At 34.0% G+C, this 27,907-nt stretch overlaps 1 protein-coding gene across 1 annotated transcript in view; it reads left to right on the top strand.

Annotated features, from left to right (window-relative positions):
* Positions 1-4,443: 4,443 nt before the first annotated feature.
* The window catches only part of LOC130641570 (uncharacterized), a 67,191-nt gene continuing 43,727 nt past the window's right edge, over positions 4,444-27,907 (top strand). Inside the window, exons 1-18 of the mRNA XM_057448432.1 lie at positions 4,444-4,537; positions 9,128-9,167; positions 10,172-10,204; positions 12,628-12,642; positions 13,442-13,459; positions 20,680-20,706; positions 21,366-21,404; positions 21,665-21,691; positions 22,352-22,390; positions 22,651-22,677; positions 23,338-23,376; positions 23,637-23,663; positions 24,324-24,362; positions 25,010-25,036; positions 25,697-25,735; positions 26,377-26,403; positions 27,064-27,102; positions 27,363-27,389. Coding sequence (XP_057304415.1) covers positions 9,155-9,167; positions 10,172-10,204; positions 12,628-12,642; positions 13,442-13,459; positions 20,680-20,706; positions 21,366-21,404; positions 21,665-21,691; positions 22,352-22,390; positions 22,651-22,677; positions 23,338-23,376; positions 23,637-23,663; positions 24,324-24,362; positions 25,010-25,036; positions 25,697-25,735; positions 26,377-26,403; positions 27,064-27,102; positions 27,363-27,389 — 502 coding nt within the window. The 5' untranslated portion in view covers positions 4,444-4,537; positions 9,128-9,154. The remainder of the gene's footprint in view (positions 4,538-9,127; positions 9,168-10,171; positions 10,205-12,627; positions 12,643-13,441; positions 13,460-20,679; positions 20,707-21,365; positions 21,405-21,664; positions 21,692-22,351; positions 22,391-22,650; positions 22,678-23,337; positions 23,377-23,636; positions 23,664-24,323; positions 24,363-25,009; positions 25,037-25,696; positions 25,736-26,376; positions 26,404-27,063; positions 27,103-27,362; positions 27,390-27,907) is intronic.

The following is a 27,907-nucleotide window of genomic DNA, read 5'->3' as shown; positions in this document are numbered from 1 at the left end:
ATGTTTTGTTGCCATTTTCAAATTGAGTCCCGGAAAGTAAATATGGAATAAAAAAGCACTCGTATCAAGTAAACGAGCTGTAAGTCACTCCTGTAAAACTCCCTATAGCTAAAGTAATTGTTCAGGTTCTAAACAACCCATTATTTTTTTTTTCAATTAATGACATTTTCTTACCATTGTTTACAATAATTAAACTTTGCGCAAAATACCTCGCATAATCTTCCAATACTACATAGCGAACTTAAAATTTTTAAAATGGCAGTACTATCGTTAAAAATGTAACTAAATATTGAAAATTATGTAGAATGTTCAAAACGCCAAACTGAATAGGCAGAAAAACTTTAATAATCCTATAAGTCATTGCAAAACTGTTGAATAAGCTACAATCAATACAGAGCTACAATCCTAGTCAGAATATGTTGACAAAAGACAGCTAACTTCGAAGTGTGCCACCACAAATACACGCTTTGTTTTTATAAGAACACGCTTATAAGAAACCTGAGACTCAAAATTTGAAAATATTATGAAACTTAGCTTGGCTCAGTTTCCTCCAGACCATAAACTTAGGGAAAATACCGGCAAACAAAGCTTTTGAACGTTGCTTGGCCTAAGAAATTATTAAGAAACTTTTAGCCTCAAAATCAAAAAGAATAAGAAACTTGAGTCTCAGTAGCCATAACTGGTTTCCTATAAAAAAAAACGTGTAATTGCATAGGATATTTTTACATTACATTTATGCTTTTTGAACTTGTCAACCTTCGCTTATGAATGTTCTGAATTTTCACCGTGTTAAGCTTTTGCCCACGAAAAACAGCGAAAAAAACCTCCTTTCCATATTTTTGTTTAGGATTGTGATTCATGATGTCATGTATAATGATTGAAATTTTAAAGTCCAAAATCATAATAACCAATCGAGATTGCTTAAAAAAGTAGACAAATCCTAGCCAACTTTTCCAGTTCTTTTATATATAGACAGGGAGCTAAGAGCCTAAAACATATGAAGAATTGGATTTTGATGGGACAAATTAAAAACCACACTAGGATGATTGTCAACACTTATGAACTCTAAATATATTTACTGGCCCTTCTACTTTTACTTGCTGAACTCACAAACTTTTTTCTCTAATAAATTTAAAAACACATCACATGTTGAAATCTGCTGCCATGTTGATTAGTGAAAATATTTTCTCTCAATATTAAAATCTACACGTCAGGGGGTCAATCTTCAAACTTGATCAAACAAAATCTTAGACAGTTGTTAGTTTTTAAATTCAATTAACTAACAAAGAATGAACCTTAATATAATCTCTATATATTTTCTTTTTTATTGTTTAAATAAACATATCTTTTATTTTTTACAATTTTTTTATACCATACAATTAAACCCCGTCTTTTTATTTACAAAATGGTAAAATTCTATTTCGAAAATTCCACGCTTATTTTATAAATAGTATTAGCTATTAACGCTAGGCTGTCACAATCCAGTTATCCCTGTGATAAGTCTTCTGACACCTCTAGGTTAAAACTCCTAATGACTAAAGGATCAATAGACCATGCTTTCACAGTCTCCCTAGGTAGTAGATAGGGACAGTGGGAATGTCGTTAATCCATTCATGCGCGTCACTAATTAGATGACGAGGCATTTGGCTAAGTACTGTTATTGATCTTACCACCATCGTATTGATGATGGTAAGATCAATGAAGCGTACAAAGAAGAATGCCCCTCAGGGAGATGATTATCGCACCAAAAGATATATTGATGATGCTAAATCGATCCGCAAGTGCCTTTTTGAGATCGGGTTTATCGTAGTATCTTATCTTTTGAGTACGGGCGTTGCTTAAAGATGATGGTGCCGCGTGCAATTTCCTCTGATTTGATAATTACCAGGTCTGGCTTAAGCCGGGTACCATGCATGTCAAAAACGTGTTCCACAAGTTCGTTATGCCTTTCCTTTAGGGCGACGCATTTTACAAGATTCACAATTGCATCATGCCGCTGTGTGCAACGGCAGTGGGTGAATCCACAATGTTGTACTACGTGGGAAAACGTTTCATCCACTCGTTGAAAATGCCAGCATTTTGTATTAGCATCACGCCCTTGGTTGCAATTCTCCAACGTTGGTAAACGCCCTATGCGCAGGTTTACAAACGCTACAAGTCTAAGTTACAGACCCAATCCTTAGAGTCAATCCTTTTCCCAAAGTTACGCATCTATTTTGCCGACTTCCCTTACCTACATTGTTCTATCGACCAGAGGCTTATCTTCGAGACGTGCTGGGGTTATGAGTACGAACAGACGCGAAAATCAATCTTTCCCTCGGATTTTCAAGGGCTTTCAAAGGCGCACCGGGCACCACAAGAAGTGTGGTACTTTACCGGCCGTTGAATCATATCTCCTGGCAATCAGATTCAATGGTGACACACAGTTAATAAAAAAAGAAAACGTCGGACTTTCAAAAGATTACCCAAACCTTTCGGTGAAGGTTAAGACTCCCTGAATCCCACAGTAAAGCGTGCGTGCAGCCCAAAACATCTAAGGGCACCAGACCTGTTATTCCCTTCCTGACTTTGGTTGAACACCAACAGTCCCTCTAAGAAGTCAGTCACGATTCTTGAATCGTGCCGTTTAAGGTCTCATTTGTTTGAGTACTATTTATAGATACTTTTCTTGTCTTTTATTTCATTAACTTGTTGATATTTACGATTATTTCGATTATTATTTGAGATATGTCGTTTCATAAGGACATTTTGATGACGTCACAAACGAATCTTTCGAGCTCAAAAAGTCGCGAAATATGATTTTTTCCTATGTGACTTCCTTGTAACATTTTACAGCTTTACAATAGCTATCGATTGGTATACATAACATCGGTATTTTTCTATGGTATGACGTCATAAAATTAGATTTTTCTAATGGGTGTGGCCCACAAGTAATTTCAAAAGAGCCAGTAGACGGTTTTGTCATATTTAGACTAAAACAAACCATCCCTGAAAGTTTCAATTTTTCCGGAGCGTTTTTTAATATTTTTGGCTCTCAGCTCCTTGACTAATAAAATTAACTTGTTTTCCTCTCAGATTACATGCAACACTCCACGTTTTATTTCGAGGAACCTATTATTATAGGTTTTCTCTTTCTCCCTTTTTATTTTGCTTGTCAGTTCTTGGTTCACGTGTCGTTTAGTTAATGGGTTAAATACTATTACTATTTGTCCTGTTTGCTAAAAACATCTTGCATAAATATCCAATGGAGCTTCATCTTCTGCAATTGTTTTTTGTTGTTGCTTGTTTAAAGAGGTTTAGCCGCAACATCTTTAAACACTTCGTGAAGCAACCAAACAACAATTTTCCACTGTTCATTATTTTTTTTTGCAGGATAGAGCGTGTCTAAGGTCGAAAGGAGAATCACACTTTCACTTGTATGGCAACGTTCTCAGTTGTAAACCATTTCTGATGCAAATGAGCACAGAACAGTTGCTTATTTAGTATGTAGCCTTCTTCTTTAATTAGAATTATCTACAGCCAGTTTGAGGCTCCTTTTTCACAAGCAAGATCGTTCGGAAACTCTTTCACTGTTTCATTCACATCGTCTGAACATAATTTATCTAGCAGCTTCGTTTGTTCACTTCTTTTTTTTTCAATTTTAATTCCTTTTTCTTTTGCTGAACATTTGTCGCCTCGAGTAACCGAATTATTTGATTAATGATGTTAGTTGACAACTTTACCGTGATGATAATCGAGTTTTGAAATTAGATGATAGTTTTATCAGCAAATATTGGTGTTCATAGACAACCCAATCTTGGTAGTGGCAACAACATTCCTCGTCTTGAAAGTTAAATCTCCCTGTTTTGCTAGGACAAGCTCAGTTGACATAACATTATCAAGCCGTCTGAGTTGGTCATTGATATCAGAGATAGTTTGCATGCTATGCTGGATCTTGTATTTAAACCCCGTGATCAATTTGCAATTCAATATAACAGTTTTGTACAACAATTGACTCTGTTTGGTCCAATTGTCAACCCTGTCTTGCATATACTGTTGTTTCAATGTTTTATCACCAGTAACAGCGCCTAAATGACGCTGGCCATACTACGTTATTTTGATTCCAGTGTCTCTAAGTATATCATCTGCCTTTTTTTGTTAGCGAATCCTTTGGAACTAATCAAGTTTTAATAGCATTAGGATCATATCCGAAGTTCGAACGAAGCTTTAGGATCTCGTTTGTTTTCTAACTGTCTGGCTCCTGAATTAATTTTACTTGTTTTTCTGCAGTAGGTAAGCTTTAGAATATTTTTATAAAAAAGCATGCAGTAAAAAGCCTGAATATCAATTTTACGACACAATGCGTCTCGATGTGTCCGTCTGTAATGATCTTGGTAAAAGATCTGCAACATGAGGGATATCAAATGTGCTCCATTCTTGTTTTTGCTTTGCAAGTCTAGACCGCGCATGGCCGCTGACCAGGCACCAATTTGGCGATTCTCACGTGGTGATTTTTTTAGTAGCGTGGCTGGAAAAAGAAGAGAGTGGAAGACTTTACGTGAGTCTTTTCAAATTTTTTGTTAAAATGTTGAATTTTTGACTTGCTATTTACTGAATAAACTGCTAATTGTTAGCTAAATTGTGGTCAATATTTGGAGCTTACTTTTTATTTCAAAACAGCTGATTAAATAAAATAAGCTGGTGCCAACCATAGCTAATAAGCTAGCTACAGTCACTATGTGAAGCAGCATGCCAGTGACACGATGGGTTCTGACAGTATCTATCGTCTAAATGGATAGCACCTTTATCAATTAGTTAAGACATAGACATAGAAAGTAAATTTATCATCCTTTTTTGAGGTTTAGGGGTGACACTAAGAAATTTTAGGAGAACTTTATCAAGCTAATGAAAATAATGGTTGGTTACGGTTAAACACTTTCTCTCAGAAGCATTGTTTCATTCATTCTAAACCCAAATGGTATAAAAACCGTGTGCATATACACTAATATTTTAATTCGAAGATCAAAAGACCTGGAAATTTATTTACCTGGAAATAAACTTGAAATATATATGAACTGGTCTATGTATTCTCGCTGGTCAATTTAAATTTTACATATAAACCTCTTGACCATGTAGTATGGAAATAAACTTTTCTAAGAATTAATGTAAATGTAGTGTACAATTTGTAACTTGCGCATGAATTTTGGTAAAAAATGTCGCTATACCTGCAAAACCAAGAATCCATTTACAGATTACTACAGTATACAGTATGGAAATAAATTTTTGTGAACATTAATGTAAGCCATTTTGTGGCTAAAAATAAAATTATATATTATATTTTTTTTAGATTTTGATCTCACTATATAGAAATTGGACTTGTATTATCTGTTAACACAAGGCAAATTGGGATATATAAGTTATGATGTGACCTTGGTCCTGTAAATTTCTGTTAATCCTAGAAAAATTTACTTATCCTAAAAATTGAAGCAAAATCCTTGAATTTCGACAAAAGTAGGGCTCTCACGCCTAAAAAATCATGAAAAAATTGACTAGTACTTTTCCAAGTTGAACTTACCTAAAAGATTTGCACAAGAAATTCTTTTTTTTGGCATATGACGCTGTCATTTATTATGTCAAGTCTGCTTCAAGTATTACTGACTGTTATAACCAAAACAGATGCCTTCTTACTACAAAGTAAAACAGAGAAGTTCTTTACCAAAGTTTTTTTTTAAGAAAATAAAAATAATTTTGCATTAATGTTTTGAAATTAAATATGTGTGCCTGGTCTTAATTTGAAAGGAATTTATTTAGTACACAGGTTGTAAAATTTACTGATTGGCAAAATTTTGCTGACGTGACTTACAAAACTGCCACAGACGGCAGTTGTTTGCTGACACTTAAAATGTTGAGGGCTGTGGTTGACGTTAGTGTTCCATGCATGCTTTTTAAAGCTCTTATCATCCAATATCAGTAAAGTATTTTAAGAAATAAGCATTAAAAAAATAAAGTTTTGTATTTCGCATTTGTAAAAATTATATATAAAAAATTTAAAGCTTACCTCCCGAGAAAAATTAAGTTGACCTGAATTGGCTCATATTCATACGTGATTTACGAATATAAAGTTTATTTTTCTTAATTCGCACTTATAAGTTAATAATGCCTATTCAAAGATTAAAAAATTCACCTCCGACACAAGGTAAAACATCTGCAATGTTGTTTTATAAATTTCTTCACCTTGAGTGCTCTGACGTCACCTGTTAGAAGATCGTAAATCATCTTCCGCATTGAAATTTTTACTCAAACTTTAATAGTGAAATTCATTGGTAATGAGTATGTTTACCCCCGTGAAAACATCAGGAAACTTTAAAAATGAATACTAACTTTGGTTGAGAAATCATCATTCAATTGCAATACCGAGAAGCTGTGACGCAAAAAAAGAAAAAAAGAGCGACAGGGAAAATGTTGTAGAATTTCAATTTGAGCAGGCGAAATACTAGACCAAGCACTGACTCGGATTTCAGTTGGGAGAGCTGTGATGAGGATACTATTCAAGAAGAAGTCGCTTCACGTGTTGCTGTTGCTGTAAGCACGTGGTGCAAGTGTGGAAAGTGTAAGATAATGACGAGCGAAGCGGAGTGTCGTTGCTATTGCGAGTTAGAATCCGCGAATATTTTTAATTTGATCAGTGAGTTTTGATATGTAAACGTATTCTAATTAGATAATAGCGCATAAGTTCCATGAATGACAATAAAAATGAAAAAATCTTCTAACCTTCTTCTTTTTGTTTTTTTCTTTCAAACTCAGTTCTAAAGTCAAAGAACTCGGAAGTAAAATGAGCTTCGCAGATCTTAAAATTCTTTGGAAGCGTATCCTCTCTCTTGATCAGTTTGATCCATATAGTTTGTTGTTTTGGATCTTTGGGAAAGTTGAAAAAAATACATCTTGTTTCTTTTGGTGGTTAAGACAACTAGGTAAGTGGGCAAGAAGCCATCCTTATTCATCAACGTGTGGAACTTTTTTTAGAAATAATTTTTTTTATTTCCTGTTTTTTAAAACAAAAATTCGAATTTAAAAAACATTGGACTTTTTCATGATTCATTTCTGATTAAATAACATCATCATCTTAACATCCGTTTTCCATGCTAGCATGGATTGGACGGGGTATATGACCCTCTTCCAATCTGATCTAGACTGTGTTAGATCTAAACTCAACTTCCTCTGTATCAAGTCTGTCCTTATAACTTCCTGCCAAGTCTTTCTCAGTCTGCCTCTGGGCTTTGCCCCAGGAACTATGAAGTCTCTACACTTTCTTACCCAATTATCCTCCTCCATTCTTTTTAAATGCCGCAGCCAATTCAATCTTATCGCTATAACATCTTTAATTCTACAGATACTTAGCGTGCTTCTTAGCTCATCTGAACTCTTTCTGACTCTCAGACTGCCGTTACACATCCACCTAACCATTCTCATATCGTTCCTTTCCAAACGGTCAAGATCTTCCTGCTTCACTGCCCATGTCTCACTACCGTACAACATAACACTTCTTACACAGACCTCATACAACCTACCTTTTACCTCAATTGACAAGACTCTGCTAGTCAACAAAGGAAGTAACTTTCTGAACTTTTTCCAAGCAGAACCTATCCTGCAAGTAACACTTCTGCCAACACCCCCTTCACTGCCCAACATATCACCTAAGTAACAGAAGTTCTCGACTATCTCGAACGAGCCACTGTTGTACATCATTAAAGCTGGAAATACTTCATTCTCTATAATCTCACCTTTGCAACGCTTGCATACAAACTGAATGTCAGCTCTTAACCTTCCACCAATATTACTGCACTTCTTATGTACCCAATGCTTGCAAGTCTGACAAAAAATTGAGTTTCTACCAACCCCTTTCCAACTGCAAGGTTCCACTTAGCTGCAATGCTACTAATTATGACTTTAGACTTTGCTGTGTTCACCCTTAGCCCTTTCTCTTCTAGTCCTTTCTTCCACTTATCAAACTTTTCAACTAATTCTTCCATCGAATCTGCTCTGAGAACCAAATCATGTGCATACAATAACTCCCATGGACAACCTGTTCTGAACTCCATCAACAGCGCTTCCAAGTCTAGAACAAACAACAAAGGATACAGTAATAGTTTTGCACATTATTTGTAGAACCCTGATGTACACCAACATTTACACTAAATTCATCACTAAGTGAATCATTAATCCTGACACGGCTCTTAGCATTGTAACTAGCCACTCATCCACACCTAATTTTCTCATAGCCCACCAAATAACTATGTGGCACTCTATCAAAAGCTTTCTCTAAATCTACAAAGGCAAAATAGAGATTCTTTCTCTTTCCTAAATACTTTTCCTGAAGCTGTCTGAGTAAAAATATTGAATCTGTAGTGCCACGCCCTGGAACAAAACCAAATTGCATCTTATCTATATCAATTCTTTCTCTAAGTAACTTATCAATCACTCTTTCAATAACTTTCATTACTTGATCAACCAACTTCAAACCTTTATAGTTACCTCTTTCTAATACATCACCCTTCGCCTTGAAACAATTGCTATTACACTCAACTGCCACTCACTCAGAATAGCACCATCCTTTATAATCTGATTAGCAACCCCAATATATCCAGATGCTTTTACCATCTCTGCAACAATACCTGATACTCCTGCAAAAATAATTGAGGTTATACTTTTTTTGTTTAAAATATAAAAAATGTAAAAAAAAGTACAAATAATGTGCAAAACTATTACTGTATCTTATTTTTGTATACCCGCTGTGGTTGGTAAGATAAAAATTGATAATAAATAAAAACATTAAAATATAAATATATATGAAATATAGATTACCAGAGGCATGTCTTACTTCCTTTTTTTAACACTAATCGTTAGCCTGTGGAAAATTCCACTGGATCACCTGTTGTACATATTTCCTTCATCGATGTTTCCTACATCCTTGCCTGCCTGATTACTTGAAATAATGACATTTACTTGGACTTTGCGTTATTAAGGTGTACTTTTTAAATTGGCTTGCAGATAGACCTAGACAGGCAGCGAGTATTATTATATTTCGAAACAACAAAACTTGATAAATATGGTTATATTTTAAATTTACTAATGAAGTATTTTTGTTTAGTTGTTATATATCTAGTCATTGGAAAAGATGGAAGAAAAAAGTAAGTTCATGCAATTATATTATGCAAGGACATTAAAGGTTATTATATATTGTTTGATTTACCAAGAGAGGTGGCAAAACCTGTGCAATAATTTTAAGATTTTTACATAATCTAGGCCACAAAATTTGGGGGTTTTTTAGGGCTAAAATAACGGCCACTGACACATATTCAAACTGTCAAATTGGCCATCAATTTATCCTGTCTTCTCCAAACCGAACGGTGTTACTGAAACTCGCACAACAAAGATGTCGCTGTAGGCAAAGCATAAAGTGTATTACCACGAAAATTGTGAGCGAAAGAACAATCAATATTTATATCGCGCTTCAACTGGATCATTTTAAACAGTTTCATAAAACTTGTGGGTAAATTAAATTGCAAAAATATGGCAATTTTTATTTAATTACTATCCTGTATTTCTAAGCTAATTTGTTGCAGCAATAATTTGTGTAAGGCTGTGTGTTAGGCCTATTAGCATGTATAAGGCTACTGCGGGGTCACTTGTGCTGGCACACAGATTGTTGCCTGTTCCACTGTAGCTATCAGATTGGTTTAGAATCAATCCTTATAATATCTGCTTCAAAGATATTTATCTTCACACTAATTTATATATACTAAATTAAAAGTGCTATATTCTATATAGCCCTTTTAATTTAGTTTGAATTGACTGGTGTTTATCAGTAATGCGGATCTCCTGTCTGACTTTTATGTAAGTGTATATTGTCATTGAATTTGCAATCCTATGGAAAATCTTGTAATAATGCAGAATCGTAGAGAGTGCAACCTCCTTATGACTATAACCATCTGTTGTAAGACAAGTATTATCATTACAGCTTGCTGCTTTGCCACCTCATTATCGTTAGTATCAAACCAACTTCAGGAAAAGCATTAAAAGTCTTAGGATAATTTAGGGTAAACACAGCTCACCTCAAACGACACAATTTTTTTGCCTGCAATCTTTTTAAAATTTCTCAATGTACAGGTTTTTTTATTTTTTATTTTTATAGGAAGAAGAAGAAAAAGGAAGAGAATATGCATGCGTATGTATACTAATTTTAATTTAAGGTTTTGTTTTGCTCTGTTGCACATAGTTTTTTATAAAGAAACAATTTCAACAAGTTCCCTGTCAATCCAATAAATTTCTTTTCGAAATTCTTAATATTTTTTAACTGTCCAAACAGTTCCATTATTTACTGTGTTTATGTGTAAAAGTTTTTTTTTACTAATCCCTTAATTATGGACCTTAACACATATAAAAGTGACTTTGACTTACTATCTAAATTCATGAGGTGACAGAAATTTCCAATTAAAAATGTATTATAAACAAGAAAAAAGTCAACTGTTACGTGCCCCAACTTTTACAAACTTCTGATTTTTTGCCAGTTTCTGTTTTTAAATGAACTTTGGGTTAACCAAGTTAAAAGGCTGTGCGAAATTTTGTTGTTCATTTGTATTTTTCCCACAATAGGCTTTTGTATATTTTTGAAGAAGATGTTCCTCCCCTGCATAAAATGCTGTTAAAAGAAAAAATTTCAAAGTAAAAATAATAGTATTAAAGTATTATGGCCATAAAATCGTAATAAGAATGGTAAAAATAGAAATATAATAATCTGAAAATAAATCCTAGTATCTAATTATGTGATTTTTTTAAGGAGTTTATTGCTTCCTTAGAAACATTGTTTCTCATAGAAAAAGAGTTATTGTATTCCTTCGAATTCTACAAACTACTTTGTTTTGTTTAATGAGTGTCATAATTTTTATCATAGGAAAAAAGCTCTGATTACGCACATTAATCTGTTATTAAAAGCTTTCTTATGAAGTTTTTACAATGCTATATATTTTATTGAGAAACTGTTAAAATGCTTAATTTCAAGGTTTTTTGTCTTTATTGTAAAACTTTTTTGTTCAAATTAATGACATTAAATCTTAAGAACTTGTTGTGTAATACTGAGAAACAATAGAGGATACAGTAACCCCTTTAGCAACACATTCAGTATATCTAAAAAATCTGTGACTCACCACAAAGTAATATTAGCAAAATATGTATTCTAAAAGCTTAATTGGTCTCAATTTGATCCCAGGTACTCCTTAGTTACCCACATAGAAGTTACATTTTTTTTCAACCATTTGTAAGCTATTTAGCCTATTTACACTTAGAAGTGCGCTGCAATGGCTTTGTTAATATACTTTCCTTTGATGTCAATATTGTTTTAATGTCGAAGTTTGCAGAACAAATTTATAGATGATATTTTAATTGTGAAGAATATAATCCACTTTGCAAAAGTCACAGACAGACACTCCGCAGTTTTGGATAATATATTTCATTTTTATAAAAAGGGACAACAATAATAACACTGTAATTCCCTGTGACTTTACCTATACAATAATTTATAACAAAGCATTGTTCGAACCAATTAAAATTGTAATCAAAATGTGTAACATTTTTTAGGATGTATGTATTCTACATGGCTTTAAAGAAAAAAATTAAAACAAATATAATCCACTTGTTACAGACAGGGACGCACTTCCTATTCTTATATAGATATACATGAACATTTTTTACTGTATTTTGTACGTTCACCTCGGAAATAAAGGAAGGAAAAATTAATTCTTGCAAATTTACAACTTCTGCAAGGATTTATTTTCGCAAATCATGAATGTTTGTCAAACAAAACTATTTTTGTCCTTGTGTATAAAGGTTCCCTAGGTATTGCGCTTTTGTTTTTTGATAACATCAGTTGCAAGAAAGGGATAACAAAATTGAGTTTATAAGGACAATAAGACCAAGTACTATATCACATATGGCTTCTTAAATGTTTCATAGCTTTATAATGCAAGTAGTGACTTAAGGCTAAAATACACGGTAAACAGGAAAGAAGTAAAACTTTTTTCAGTTTTATAAGTTTTTTTAAAAGTTGGACAAGTTCAACTTTTGCTAACTTTTTTCTTTTGAAATTAATAGAATGATTTATGAGCTATTGTTTAAACTAAAGATTTCAGCATATTTTTTTGGTTTCTAATCACAACCAGTGCTAGTCCGCCTTTTTCTTCTACCATTATTCCTTCTAATGCTATAGTTCTTTATTTGGAATTTATTGTGAAAAAAAAATTCAAAAAAACTTATCCATTTTGACTTAATGTGTAAATAGGTGTGTTACCTGCAACTAAACTTATAAGTTTTTTCTTACAACTAAACAGTCCGTTTAAACTTACTGTGTATTTTAGCCTTAAGGCATTAGCCTATCATAAAAATCTATGTGTTCACCTATCACACACATTTCTATATAATGGGATTTTAGTAGATCTTATATCCTTAGTCAGTATTTCACACATATTTAGCACAAGGTATCGATTTGGCTGTCATTTTAACACAAAATTTGGCTATGGAGAGCCCTATGTTATTTTTGATTGGTGCTGAGAAGTTAATTCTTATTTTTGATGTTATTCTTGCTTTTTATTTTAGCTGAGAGGAGAAAAGGTAAATTATTTAATTCCTTTTTTATTATCTGTTTTATTTTAACCACCACATCCTGTAAGGCTTTTTAGTTTTAAATCTGACACTGGTTTGTGGGGTGTGTGCATGTAGTATATATTTATAATTATTCAATTTAAATGCTTTTTGCCTGCTTCACATTGGCATTTTGTATTTTGTTTTGAAGTCACAAGCTCCGCTACTCAAACAACAGTTATATTAAGAAAAGAAACAAGAGCAGAATTTTGCAAGTTCAATTTAGATTTAACTTAAAACATTTTTTGCAAAAATCTTTTTATATGAAACAGGAAAGTTTAATATCACGATTTATACCTTCGCAATTGTTAAGTGACAAAACTTGAATTAGAAAGGCTAAGACTAATTGTCTGGGGATATAATGATTATCTGATATCACAGAATTAAACCAAACACTTATATGGCCGAAGTAAAATTGATATACAGGGAAATAATAAACTTTTCCAAATTTTGATCAAATATTCGGTGCTATGACATTTATACAGGATAATTCTAATTTTCAAATTTTTGATTAAATATTCTGTGCTATGACATAAAAAGTTGTCTTGTCATCGTAGCACAAGTACAATAAATAACAAGTTGAGCTCAAGATGTTCATGATCATAAGCTGTATTCTTTTTATCTTTTTTAAAGTGATAAGAAAAATAAATATTATTGAAAAATTGGCCTAAAGTAGTCCCTGCCTAGTTCAAAATATATTTTTGACAGAATAATTTGTTGAATGTTTTTAACCCGATGTTCATTGATGTTTTCATGCATTTTATTTTAGTTCCAAAAAAGTCAACTGGTTAGTTGTTTTCTTATTATTCTACACAACCGTCCCCAGTTATTATAATGTATCTAATGGTTCAATAACATTTTCCCTTCAAATCTTTTAAAGTGAACAAAAAGAGCTTAGGTAAGTTTTGACATTCCTGTGCTTGGTACTGCATTTGCAGCATAGGTTTTGTGAACTGAACCAGGAAACACAAGTTGCAAGTTTGTCAATTTTGACAAACAAGATTTAAGCCTGACCACATTTGTGGCACAAAATAAAGTGCAAAATCAGATACAAGAGAAAGACTTAACACCTCTGATAGAAACCCAAATTCAAGTTAAAAGAAATGTTTGTGGAGATCTTCAATTTTTTTAGGCACTACTAATTTTAAAATGATAGCGGTAACAGTTCTCAAATAAAATTAATACTGAACAGTAATTGTCTTTTTTCAGAAGGAAAAAAAATGGGAATAATCTGGGTATCTAGAGATTCTTTAGCTTGGATTCATCCCAGTAAAGAACATAACTCAACTGACACCAACCATTTCAAAGAAACAATCCATATCACAAAGTAAAACATGTACAGCCACTACCTATAAAAACACTTTGAAGCCATAATGCGTAAGAACTAGCCGCACTAGCTTGCCTGCACAATAATCATTAGAGACTTATGAAATTTTGGCAACGCATGTTAATTATTTCCATTTTACAATTTTTTATGTGTTACTGGCAGTCGCAACAGCCATATCCACAAATGATTCTAATATGGCAATAGGTAGAACTTTTGTAAGTTCTCTTCGCAGATTATTCTCTCCCAAGATTCTAGTAAATCCTTCTCCATTTCTTAAAGGGATCCCGATGTACTTTTACAAGTTGGACTTACCTGAAAGATTTTCATAAGAAATTCCCAATGACATATTTACTTTTTATTAAAAGTTCATGTAACCCTAGATGTCGTTGTTTAAGTATTTGTTTTTCTTGTTGCCTTGATGGCCGTCTAAGCAATAAAACCAAAAAATAATATATTAGCAGCAGGTGTGCACATGATTTTTTTTATTTTAATTTTAAAAGAATTTATTTCAACAAAGAGGTTGTAAAAATTATTGATCTTTAACCTGTCGACCTAAGCGGAGTATGATGCTCAAGTGAGTATTGCCAACCTTGTTCTCAACCATTCTTGGGGACGAGGTTGCCTTAGTTACTCAGTAAATGGATATATTTTTTATTAAAAAACTAGTCGTTAGCCAGTGGAAAAATCCAAGGGTTCGCCTGTCCTTTTTATACCAAACATTGTGCGTCTCACTACTTGCACAGCTAAGCTACCATTTTGTGTGACAGACGGACAGATGTATACGGGTATTATAATAATAGACAAGTCGTTAGCCCGTTGAAAAAAAAACTGGTTCGCCCGTCCTTTATATATCATTATATATCACGTTACGGGACGCAGTAACCTTTTTAAACACACAGAAGGGGGCTATTAATATAGAGGATGATAATATAAAGAAATAATACTTTAATTCATTCTACAATACAGAAAGAGCCAGAATTTACTGTCTAATTAAAGTTTGTTTTCATGATATTCTTCCAATATGTAGCGCAAACATCAACGTAGTGTAGTAAACTAAACTCATCATTTTTACCTTTTGCGATAGCACACTGTTATTTCAACGTGCTATCGCAAAAGGGGATAGGGCAGGGTTGCAAAAGCAGGACAGACATCGAAGCGCGAGAGCAGAAAAGAGAGACAGGTATCCTGTCTTCGTCAACGCTGCTCTGCACCTCCATGATTAGACAAACCCTCATAATTCGCCATTTTTAGCATCGATATATATAGCTGTATTCGCACTTATTAGAATACATGTGGCAGCTTCTAAGTTTTTAAACTTAACAAAACACAAAAAATGTTTTAGCTACCTCCTAAATAAAGAATATTATTTTTACCAGCGAAAAGCAAAGAAAAATAAGACATAAAATAATAATTGTTAATTGCTTAAATGTTAAAGTTTAACGCAGAAAAAACTACATTTTATTGAATATATTTTATCGTTTACTGCAATGATTTAATCAATCCACACATGGTGACAAACTGTTTTTAATGATGCATTTGAAGCGCAAAACTAAGTTTTTTTGGTAAGAATTTGTTGTTCATGCATTGCCGTAAGAGGCAACTGAACTATGCTCTGGAAAAACAAATACCTTTTCCGTTGTTATATCTTTGGCTATTTTTTACACGTCTGATTGCACCAGGTCTATCGACTTTTGTGCGATTTTACCACGTCAAATAATTGCTGACGCGAAGGTGCATGTTTTAAAAATGTTTCAGTAATCACCTCGGCAAATGCAGTGTGCAGTCTTAAATTACAAAGGTAGTAACCGCCCTTAATCCTATTCGTGCTGGAGGTGAAGGGGTGATGCAGCCCCCTCTCCCTTCCCTCTTCAACTTTTTCCATAACTTTTTATGGGTTTCTAGTCACACTTGATATTTTATTCGCTTTCCAAAATATATTCTTTTGAAATAAAACCCATACCACAGAATTGTAACATGTTGAGTAATCAGTAAATTTCACAACCTGCGTCTTAAATAAAAGTCCTTTGAAATAAAAATCATGCACAACTGGCGTCTCAAATAAAAAGTCCTTTGAAATAAAAATCATGCGCATTTTATTTTTCGTTTGATTGCTCAGCTATGTGAGAACATATGCAGAATTATTTCCATTTTTTTTTCAAAAAAATAATCGTTCGTAAAGAACTTTATGCAGAATTATTTTTATTTTGTTTAAAAAAAAATAATTGTTCGTGGAGAGCTTTTGTTTCACTTTGTCTCATGAAGATATATGTTCTGGCTATGCAGTCAGTAATAATTAAAGCGCTACTGAAATAATACGTAGCAGGGTCACGTGCCGGTAAAAAAGACTGGATATAGAATGAAAATTTTTAACGAAGAAAAAGGTCGAAGAGAACCAAGATGACGATCTAGCGACAAAAAAATAAATATTTAAAAAGATATATCTGGTGTTACATGAAGTTTTAACAAAAAGTAAATATATCATTTAGCATTTCTCATGCAAATCTTTCAAATGAGTCCAACTTGTAAAAGTACCTTGGTATCCCTTTAATGCAATAAAAGCCTTCAACTTTTGACTGTGATTTAGTGATATATTGGTGTTTATTTTTGAGTTCATTGTTTTTCGTATTGTTACTGAAAAGGAAATCGAAGATTGGAGTCTTATTATTCTATCGTTGATAAGTTACGGAAGTTTATTGATATCACCACAAAAATTTTAATTTATGTTTTTCCATAACTTTCTGTTATAATTTTACATCATCTACGGAGGAGAACATATGTTTTCATTTATTTGCTAAATGATTGTCGAATTAGAGTAATCAACAACAAGTGCGATAATTATTACAATGGTGAATATTAAAGTAATTACAACACATACATGCTTACATTGTAAAAAGGTTTGTAGAAGTACGTATGGATTGAAACATCATATGAACTCGCGCACAAAACGACCATTGCAGTTATGTACAGACGATTCGCCAAAAAAGACACTCCGTCACAACTTATATCGGATTTAGTAAATACCATCAATGAAGTTAATTCACCACCCATCGATATCATTCCAAAAAACATACTTGAGTCCGATAACGATTTTTGGGGAAATTTACATTATGCAGAATTTATAAAAATGATAAATAACATCTATAATGAAATTGTGCATTTTCGAAGAAAAATTTTCAACGTTCCTACCGGTAAAGCTGGGAAAATGTACATAAAAGAGTTGACGTATTTGCTGAAACACTTCAATAGTTGTAATTCCAAATTAAACTCTGTTTCCTTAAAAGCGTTCATGGTGCTACCCACTCTTATTCTACAAAAACCGTCACCTAGATCTAAGATGAAAGAACACGTTGAATGTTTGTTGAGGAGGTTAGAAATTTGGCGGAACGGTGATTTGAGTTTATTGTTCAGAGAAATCAAAACTATCCAGCACAATTTGTTTCATCGAAAAAAGATCCTTTGAAGACACTTCCAAAATCTTCAAACTTGTAATGGAAGGAAACTATCAGCCGCTTTGAAGTTCCTTGAAAAAGAAAGTTTCAGTGGCGTTCTTTTCCTCTCAGAAAACATGAAAAACGAACTCATGAAAAATATCCTAACCTTGTACCGATGGTTGACAACGTGCTCTTATGCGGACCTATTGATTATGTACCACCAAACATTTTTAACTCTATTGATGAACAATCTATTTTGAAAGCTAGTTTGAGAACTAAGGGATCTGCTGGTCCTTCCGGAATGGATTCTGATATATATCGTTGCATTTTGTGTTTCAAAAATTTCAGTATTGAAGGAAAGGAATTGAGGGAAGAGATCGCACGAATGGCAAAAAACCTCGCAACATGTTATCACCCAGATCTCCTAGAAGCATTCACTTCATCGCGACTAATACCACTCGACAAAAACCCTGGTATATGACCAATAGGAGTTGGAGAGGTACTTAGAAAGATTTTGGCAAGGTAATAGCGTGTTAATAACACCGAAGTAGAAGCAGCTGCTGGACCACTTCAAACATGTACAGGTGCAGAGGCGGCAATTCATGCTATGAGGGAAATTTTTGAAAAGGAAGCAACCGATGCAGTCCTACTTGTAGTTGCAAGGAACGTTTTCAATTCAATGAATCGCTCAGTAGCTTTACACAATATCTGAATAACACACCTGGTACTATCTGCTTACATTATTAACACGTATCGTAAGCCCTCTTGACTATTTATATCAGGTTGTGCTGAAATCAAATCCAGAGAGGGAACCACTCAAGGTGATCCCTTGGCCATGCCTTGGTACTCCCTAAGTACAACTACCATCATCAATTATATGCAGATTTCTGAACCCGAAATCAAGCAAGTATGGCTCGCTGATGACGTTGCTGCAGCTGGGAAGATGTTGAATTTACATAGCTGGTATGAAAACCTTGTAAAAGAAGGAGAAAAATCAGGATATGTTAACGGATAAAAAACATGGTTAATTGTAAAATCGCAGAAATTGGCCCAGTATGCAAAAAGTCTATTTAAGGAAATATTACCTCCGATGGAAAGAGACACTTGGGTGCTGTAATTGGTTAGAAAACTTTCAAGGATACGTACTGTAGTGATAAGGTCGAAAACTGGGCAAAAGAATTAGCTAATTTGTGTAAGATAACTCAAACTGAATCACATGCAGCTTATACAGCATTCACCAAAGCCTACAAATCGAAGTTTACTTACTTTATGAGAACAATACAGAATTTCAAAAACTATTTGGAACCAATTGAGAACGATCACTTTCTGCAGACAATCTTCGCGCAGGATGAACCGCTACCAGAATACTTTAAAGTATTGTTTTCATTATCACCAAGCGATGGTGGTTTAGGTATCCCAAGAGTCACAAATTCAATTTGCAGGATCAAAGTTAATAGGCAAACCACATGTGGAATCGATAATATCTCAAAGTAATATCATGTTTTCTGGTGTTTGCGATGGTAAAACAACCAAGGAACTGAATAAAGAACATTCCAAAGCAAAAGAAGCTCTATTGAAAGAGAAAATTGACAATGTTGACTCAATTATACCAGAGGATTTATTACCATTTTTCAAGCAAACTCGTGACAAAGGGGCAAGTTCATGGTTAAACGCCATTCCTATTGAACAACATTCCTATTGAACAACAAAGGCTTGATTTGAATAAAGAGGAATTTAGTGATGCTTCAAGACTCCGTTACAATTTACCATTGAAAGGGTTACCAAATTTTTGCACCTGTGGAGATGCATTTACTGTCAATCATGCTCTTTTGTGCAAGAAAGGTGGATTTGTATCGAAAAGACATGATAACGTTCGTGACTTACTAACATCGTTACTTAATTGTACATGTCACAACGTAGAAGCTGAACTACACCTTATTCCACTCACAAACGAGCATTTTTGTTTAAAATCAGCAAACAGAAGTGGTGAATCACGACTGAATATAAAGGCAAATGATTTTTGGCGACATGAACAAACAGCATTTTTCGATGTTCGTATCACGCTTGTAAACCCGAAATGCTACAAAAATCCACAACGAAAACCTTTCATGATCAAGAAAGTGTCAAGAAGAGATCATCTAATGAAAGGATAATAAATGTTGAACATGGTACTTTCACACCCCTTGTGATGGGTACAAATGGAGGTATGGGTAACAAATGTCATGTTTTTCTTCAAGAACTTGAAAAAAAAAACTCTCCATAAAACAAATCAAAGACTACCCAACAGTGATTACATAGCTCCAAACAAAACTGTCCTTTGAAATTTTGAAGTCAACAATTTTATGCGTAAGAGGTTTGAGAGTGCCATGGGTATAGTGGTAGTCTCTCCCCTAAACTCATCGTCTTGGCTTATTCAATTTTTGTTTTTAACTTGTTTATGATTTGCTTCTGCTTTCCTTTTTGTTTGTTTGTTTTTGTTTTTAACTTTGGCTTCTTGAATTTTTCAAGTGTTTTTAAGAATTTTTTTCGTTTTTCTTTTTAAGTATATTTTAGATAGCTATATTTTAATATTTTCACGATTGGAAGAGGGTCATTAATATACCCCATCCAACCCATGATAGCATGGAAAACGGGCGTTAAGCCGAAAATGATAATTTTATATTGTATTTTATATATTTATGCTTTATTGTAAAACATGTCATTAAAATATAATAAATTATGATAAAAGCTTATTTCTAATGCAAGGGGTAGCGCTTTCAATCGATTAACCAGTAGGATGAGCTAGAGGTTCTTTAATATTCAAAAGCTGATTTATCTTTAGTATTTCCTTTGTTTGGTACATTATTTAACAGTCATCATCAAACTGCAGCAGTGAAAAAACAAGTTGCAGAGTGCAGCTCACTTTTCATTTTGCAGTTCACTTTTATTCTGCAGTTATAGCGTTTTGCCTGTAACGAAGGTCTTGTCTGTAAGATTTGCTCTCCTGTTACATCTTACCCAGGTACCTATCACTGTAAAAAATGAAGTCATTTGTCACAAGCACTACAACTTAAGGGCTGTAATCAACCACTCTACTTGGCACATGGTAAATGGTTTTTTCGCAATGACAAAGCAGTGGTCCTTTGCAAAAAAACCTTGCCTGTGCAACCTTGCGTCCTTTTTTTAATAGCTTAGGTAAATTTAGCCGTCAGCACCACAAATCACAGTTTATGTCAGCAAGGGGGTTTAACTATTTTTCATTTTTTTTAGTTTTGTGTTCGAAGAGGCAGGAAGGAGGTTTGATTATTCTTATTCTTTTTTAGTCTTGTTTTTTGAAAATGAAGACTCCACCCCAGTCAACATAAAGCAAAATCAAATTATGCCAGCAAGGGGTTTGACTGAACGAGCTCTTATCTTTGTGAAGTGACTACTCCACTTTTACCCTAGCCGCACAAGATTGTATTAAGTGGGACACAAAAAAATTTCTGAAAATTTTGATAGGTATAATTTGGAAAATCATGAATGTTTGTCAAACAAAACTATTTTTGTACTTGTGTGTAAAGGTTTCCTAGGTATTTCGCTTTTGTTTTTTGAAAGCAGCAGTTGCAAGAAAGTGGTAACAAAATTGACTGTATGAAGACAATAAGAACAAGTACTATATCACATAGGGCAGATTTAGCCCTCATAACTGTTTCGTAGCTTTATAATGCAGCTCGTGACTAAGGCGTTAGCCCATAATGCAAATCTATGTGTTCACCCATCATACACATTTCTGTATTATGGAATTTTTGTCCGTGTTATATCCTCAGTCAGCATTTTGCGCATCTTTAGCGCAAGGTTGAGATTTGGCTGTCATTTTAAGACAAAATTTGGTTATGGGGAGCTCTATGTTTTTATGTGATTGGTGCTGAAAAGTTAGTTCTTATTTTTGACGTTATTCCTTCTTGTTATTTTAGCGGAAAGTAGGAGTAGTGTAGCGGTGAATAAGAGGAAGGGTAAGTTTATTGACTTCCTTTTATATTCAACTGTTTTATTTCAACTACTACATCCCATAAGGCTTTTTAATTCTAAATCTGGCATTGGTTTGAAAGGTGTGTGAAAGGTTTAGAAGGCTCTTAATGCAATAAAAGCCTGTATTTCTAATGAAAGGGGTAGCACTTTCAATCTGTTCACTCAGCAGGTAAATTTAGCCGTCAGCACCACAAATCACAGTTTATGTCAGCAAGGGGGTTTAACTATTTTTCATTTTTTTTAGTTTTGTGTTCGAAGAGGCAGGAAGGAGGTTTGATTATTCTTATTCTTTTTTAGTCTTGTTTTTTGAAAATGAAGACTCCACCCCAGTCAACATAAAGCAAAATCAAATTATGCCAGCAAGGGGTTTGACTGAACGAGCTCTTATCTTTGTGAACTGACTACTCCACTTTTACCCTAGCCGCACAAGATTGTATTAAGTGGGACACAAAAAAATTTCTGAAAATTTTTGATGGGTATAATTTGGAAGATCATGAATGTTTGTCAAACAAAACTATTTTTGTACTTGTGTGTAAAGGTTTCCTAGGTATTTCGCTTTTGTTTTTTGAAAGCAGCAGTTGCAAGAAAGTGGTAACAAAATTGACTGTATGAAGACAATAAGAACAAGTACTATATCACATAGGGCAGATTTAGCCCTCATAACTGTTTCGTAGCTTTATAATGCAGCTCGTGACTAAGGCGTTAGCCCATAATGCAAATCTATGTGTTCACCCATCATACACATTTCTGTATTATGGAATTTTTGTCCGTGTTATATCCTCAGTCAGCATTTTGCGCATCTTTAGCGCAAGGTTGAGATTTGGCTGTCATTTTAAGACAAAATTTGGTTATGGGGAGCTCTATGTTTTTATGTGATTGGTGCTGAAAAGTTAGTTCTTATTTTTGACGTTATTCCTTCTTGTTATTTTAGCGGAAAGTAGGAGTAGTGTAGCGGTGAATAAGAGGAAGGGTAAGTTTATTGACTTCCTTTTATATTCAACTGTTTTATTTCAACTACTACATCCCATAAGGCTTTTTAATTCTAAATCTGGCATTGGTTTGAAAGGTGTGTGGAAGGTTTAGAAGGCTCTTAATGCAATAAAAGCCTGTATTTCTAATGAAAGGGGTAGCACTTTCAATCTGTTCACTCAGCAGGTAAATTTAGCCGTCAGCACCACAAATCACAGTTTATGTCAGCAAGGGGGTTTAACTATTTTTCATTTTTTTTAGTTTTGTGTTCGAAGAGGCAGGAAGGAGGTTTGATTATTCTTATTCTTTTTTAGTCTTGTTTTTTGAAAATGAAGACTCCACCCCAGTCAACATAAAGCAAAATCAAATTATGCCAGCAAGGGGTTTGACTGAACGAGCTCTTATCTTTGTGAAGTGACTACTCCACTTTTACCCTAGCCGCACAAGATTGTATTAAGTGGGACACAAAAAAATTTCTGAAAATTTTTGATGGGTATAATTTGGAAGATCATGAATGTTTGTCAAACAAAACTATTTTTGTACTTGTGTGTAAAGGTTTCCTAGGTATTTCGCTTTTGTTTTTTGATAACAGCAGTTGCAAGAAAGTGGTAACAAAATTGACTGTATGAAGACAATAAGAACAAGTACTATATCACATAGGGCAGATTTAGCCCTCATAACTGTTTCATAGCTTTATAATGCAGCTCGTGACTAAGGCGTTAGCCCATAATGCAAATCTATGTGTTCACCCATCATACACATTTCAGTATTATGGAATTTTTGTCCGTGTTATATCCTCAGTCAGCATTTTGCGCATCTTTAGCGCAAGGTTGAGATTTGGCTGTCTTTTTAAGACAAAATTTGGTTATGGGGAGCTCTATGTTTTTATGTGATTGGTGCTGAGAAGTTAGTTCTTATTTTTGACGTTATTCCTTCTTGTTATTTTAGCGGAAAGTAGGAGTATTGTAGCGGTGAATAAGAGAAAGGGTAAGTTTATTGACTTTCTTTTATATTCAACTGTTTTATTTCAACTACTACATCCCATAAGGCTTTTTAATTCTAAATCTGGCATTGATTTGAAAGGTGTGTGGAAGGTTTAGAAGGCTCTTAATGCAATAAAAGCCTGTATTTCTAATGAAAGGGGTAGCACTTTCAATCTGTTCACTCAGTAGGTAAATTTAGCCGTCAGCACCACAAATCACAGTTTATGTCAGCAAGGGGGTTTAACTATTTTTTATTTTTTTTAGTTTTGTGTTCAGAGAGGCAGGAAGAAGGTTTGATTATTCTTAGTCTTTTTTAGTCTTGTTTTTTGAAAATAAAGACTCCACCCCAGTCAACATAAAGCGAGATCAAATTATGCCAGCAGGTGGTTTGACTGAACAAGCTCTTATTTTTGTGAAGTGGCTACTCCACTTATTACCCTAGCCGCACAAGATTGTATTAAGTGGGACAGAAAAAAATTTCTGAAAATTTTGAAGGGTATAATTTGGAAAATCATGAATGTTTGTCAAACAAAACTATTTTTGTACTTGTGTGTAAAGGTTTCCTAGGTATTTCGCTTTTGTTTTTTGATAACAGCAGTTGCAAGAAAGTGGTAACAAAATTGACTGTATGAAGACAATAAGAACAAGTATTATATCACATAAGGCAGATTTAGCCCTCATAACTGTTTCATAGCTTTATAATACAGCTCGTGACTAAGATGTTAGCCCATAATGCAAATCTATGTGTTCACCCATCATACACATTTCTGTATTATGGAATTTTTGTCTGTGTTATATCCTCAGTCAGCATTTTGCGCATCTTTTGCGCAAGGTTAAGATTTCGCTGTCATTTTAAGGCAAAATTTGGTTATGGGGAGCTCTATGTTTTTATGTGATTGGTGCTGAGAAGTTAATTCTTATTTTTGACGTTATTCCTTGTTGTTATTTTAGCGGAAAGTAGGAGTATTGTAGCGGTGAATAAGAGAAAAGGTAAGTTTATTGACTTCCTTTTATATTAAACTGTTTTATTTCAACTACCACATCTCATAAGGCTTTTTAATTCTAAATCTAGCATTGGTGTGAAAGGTGTGTGGAAGGTTTAGAAGGGTCTTAATGCAACAAAAGCCTGTATTTCTAATGAAAGGGGTAGCAACTTTTAATCTGTTCACTCAGTAGGTTGTCCTAGATTTTCTTGAATATATCACACCAGAGTTGTCTTTAGCATTTACTTTGTTTGGTACATTATTTAACACTCATCATTAAACTGCAGCAGTGAAAAAACAAGTTGCAGAGTGCAGTTCACTTTTGATTCTGCAGTTATAGCGTTTTGCCTGTAACAAAGATCTAGTGTGTAAGATTTGTTCTCCTGTTACATCTTACCCGCGTACCTATCACTGTATAAAATAAAGTCTCTTGTCACAAGCACTACAACTTAAGGACTGTAATCAACCACTCAACTTGGCACATGGTAAATGGTTTTTTCGCAATGACAAAGCAGTGGTCCTTTGCAAAAAAACCTTGCCTGTGCAACCTTGCATCCTTTTTTTAATAGCTTAGGTAAATTTAGCCATCAGCACCACAAATCACAGTTTATCTCGGCAAGGGGGTTTAACTATTTTTTTTTATATTTTTTTTAGTATTGTCTTCAGAGAGGCAGGAAGAAGGTTTGATTATTCTTATTCTTTTTTAGTCTTGTTTTTTGAAAATGAAGACTCCACCCCAGTCAACATAAAGCAAAATCAAATTATGCCAGCAAGGGGTTTGACTGAACGAGCTCTTAACTTTGTGAAGTGACTACTCCACTTATTACCCTAGCTGCACAAGATTGTATTAAGTGGGACAGAAAAAAATTTCTGAAAATTTTGAAGGGTATAATTTGGAAAATCATGAATGTTTGTCAAACAAAACTATTTTTGTACTTGTGTGTAAAGGTTTCGTAGGTATTTCGCTTTTGTTTTTTGAAAGCAGCAGTTGCAAGAAAGTGGTAACAAAATTGACTGTATGAAGACAATAAGAACAAGTACTATATCACATAGGGCAGATTTAGCCCTCATAACTGTTTCATAGCTTTATAATGCAGCTCGTGACTAAGGCGTTAGCCCATAATGCAAATCTATGTGTTCACCCATCATACACATTTCAGTATTATGGAATTTTTGTCCGTGTTATATCCTCAGTCAGCATTTTGCGCATCTTTAGCGCAAGGTTGAGATTTGGCTGTCTTTTTAAGACAAAATTTGGTTATGGGGAGCTCTATGTTTTTATGTGATTGGTGCTGAGAAGTTAATTCTTATTTTTGACGTTATTCCATCTTGTTATTTTAGCGGATAATAGGAGTATTTTAGCGGCAAATAGGAGAAAAGGTAAGTTTATTTATCCTTTTTTATTTGACTGTTTTATTTCAACTGCCACATCACAAGGCTTTTTAGTTTTAAATCTGGCATTGGTTTGGAAGGTGTGTGGAAGGTTTGGAAAGTTTTTAATGCAATAAGAGCCTGTATTTCTAATGAAAGGGGTAGCACTTTTAATCTGGTCACCCAGTAGGTTGTGCTAGAGATTCTTGAATATATCACACCAGAGTTGTCATTAGCGTTTTCTTCGTTTGGTACATTATTTAACACTCATCATCAAACTGCAGCAGTGAAAAAACAAGTTGCAGAGTGCAGTTCACTTTTAATTCTGCAGTTATAGCGTTTTGCCTGTAACAAAGATCTAGTGTGTAAGATTTGTTCTCCTGTTACATCTTACCCGCGTACCTATCACTGTATAAATTGAAGTCTCTTGTCACAAGCACTACAACTTAAGGGCTGTAATCAACCACTCAACTTGGCACATGGTAAATGGTTTTTTCGCAATGACAAAGCAGTGGTCCTTTGCAAAAAAAACCTTGCCTGTGCAACCTTGCGTCCTTTTTTTAATAGCTTAGGTAAATTTAGCCATCAGCACCACAAATCACAGTTTATCTCGGGCAAGGGGGTTTAACTATTTTTTTTATTTATTTTAGTATTGTCTTCAGAGAGGCAGGAAGAAGGTTTGATTATTCTTATTCTTTTTTAGTCTTGTTTTTTGAAAATGAAGACTCCACCCCAGTCAACATAAAGCAAAATCAAATTATGCCAGCAAGGGGTTTGACTGAACGAGCTCTTAACTTTGTGAAGTGACTACTCCACTTATTACCCTAGCTGCACAAGATTGTATTAAGTGGGACAGAAAAACATTTCTGAATATTTTAAAGGGTTTAATTTCAAAAATCATGAATGTTTGTCAAAGAAAACTATTTTTGTACTTGTGTGTAAAGGTTTCCCAGGTATTGTGCTTATGTTATTTGATAATAGCAGTTGCAAGAAAGTGGTAACAAAATTGACTGTATGAAGACAATAAGAACAAGTACTATATCACATAGGGCAGATTTAGCCCTCATAACTGTTTCATAGCTTTATAATACAGCTCGTGACTAAGGCGTTAGCCCATAATGCAAATCTATGTGTTCACCCATCATACACATTTTTGTATTATGGAATTTTTGTCCGTGTTATATCCTCAGTCAGCATTTTGCGCATCTTTAGCGCAAGGTTGAGATTTGGCTGTCATTTTAAGACAAAATTTGGTTATGGGGAGCTCTATGTTTTTATGTGATTGGTGCTGAGAAGTTAATTCTTATTTTTGACGTTATTCCTTGTTGTTATTTTAGTGGAAAGTAGGAGTAATGTAGCGGTGAATAAGAGAAAAGGTAAGTTTATTGACTTCCTTTTATATTAAACTGTTTTATTTCAACTACTACATCACATCAGGCTTTTTAATTCTAAATCTGGCATTGGTTTGAAAGGTGTGTGGAAGGTTTAGAAGGCTCTTAATGCAATAAAAGCCTGTATTTCTAATGAAAGGGGTAGCACTTTCAATCTGTTCACTCAGTAGGTAAATTTAGCCGTCAGCACCACAAATCACAGTTTATGGCAGCAAGGGGGTTTAACTATTTCTTATTTTTTTTAGTTTTGTGTTCAGAGAGGCAGGAAGGAGGTTTGATTATTCTTATTCTCTTTTAGTCTTGTTTTTTGAAAATGAAGACTCCACCCCAGTCAACATAAAGTGAGATCAAATTATGCCAGCAGGGGGTTTGACTGAACAAGCTCTTATCTTTGTGAACTGACTACTCCACTTATTACCCTAGCCGCACAAGATTGTATTAAGTGGGACAGAAAAAAATTTCTGAAAATTTTGAAGGGTATAATTTGGAAAATCATGAATGTTTGTCAAACAAAACTATTTTTGTACTTGTGTGTAAAGGTTTCCTAGGTATTTCGCTTTTGTTTTTTGATAACAGCAGTTGCAAGAAAGTGGTAACAAAATTGACTGTATGAAGACAATAAGAACAAGTACTATATCACATAGGGCAGATTTAGCCCTCATAACTGTTTCATAGCTTTATAATACAGCTCGTGACTAAGAGGTTAGCCCATAATGCAAATCTATGTGTTCACCCATCATACACATTTCTGTATTATGGAATTTTTGTTCGTCTTATATCCTTAGTCAGT

Source organism: Hydractinia symbiolongicarpus, chromosome 1, assembly GCF_029227915.1.
Source record: "Hydractinia symbiolongicarpus strain clone_291-10 chromosome 1, HSymV2.1, whole genome shotgun sequence".
NCBI lineage: Eukaryota > Metazoa > Cnidaria > Hydrozoa > Anthoathecata > Hydractiniidae > Hydractinia > Hydractinia symbiolongicarpus.
The sequence above is the reverse complement of the archived record's forward strand: the minus strand, read 5'-3'. Positions and strand labels throughout refer to the sequence as shown.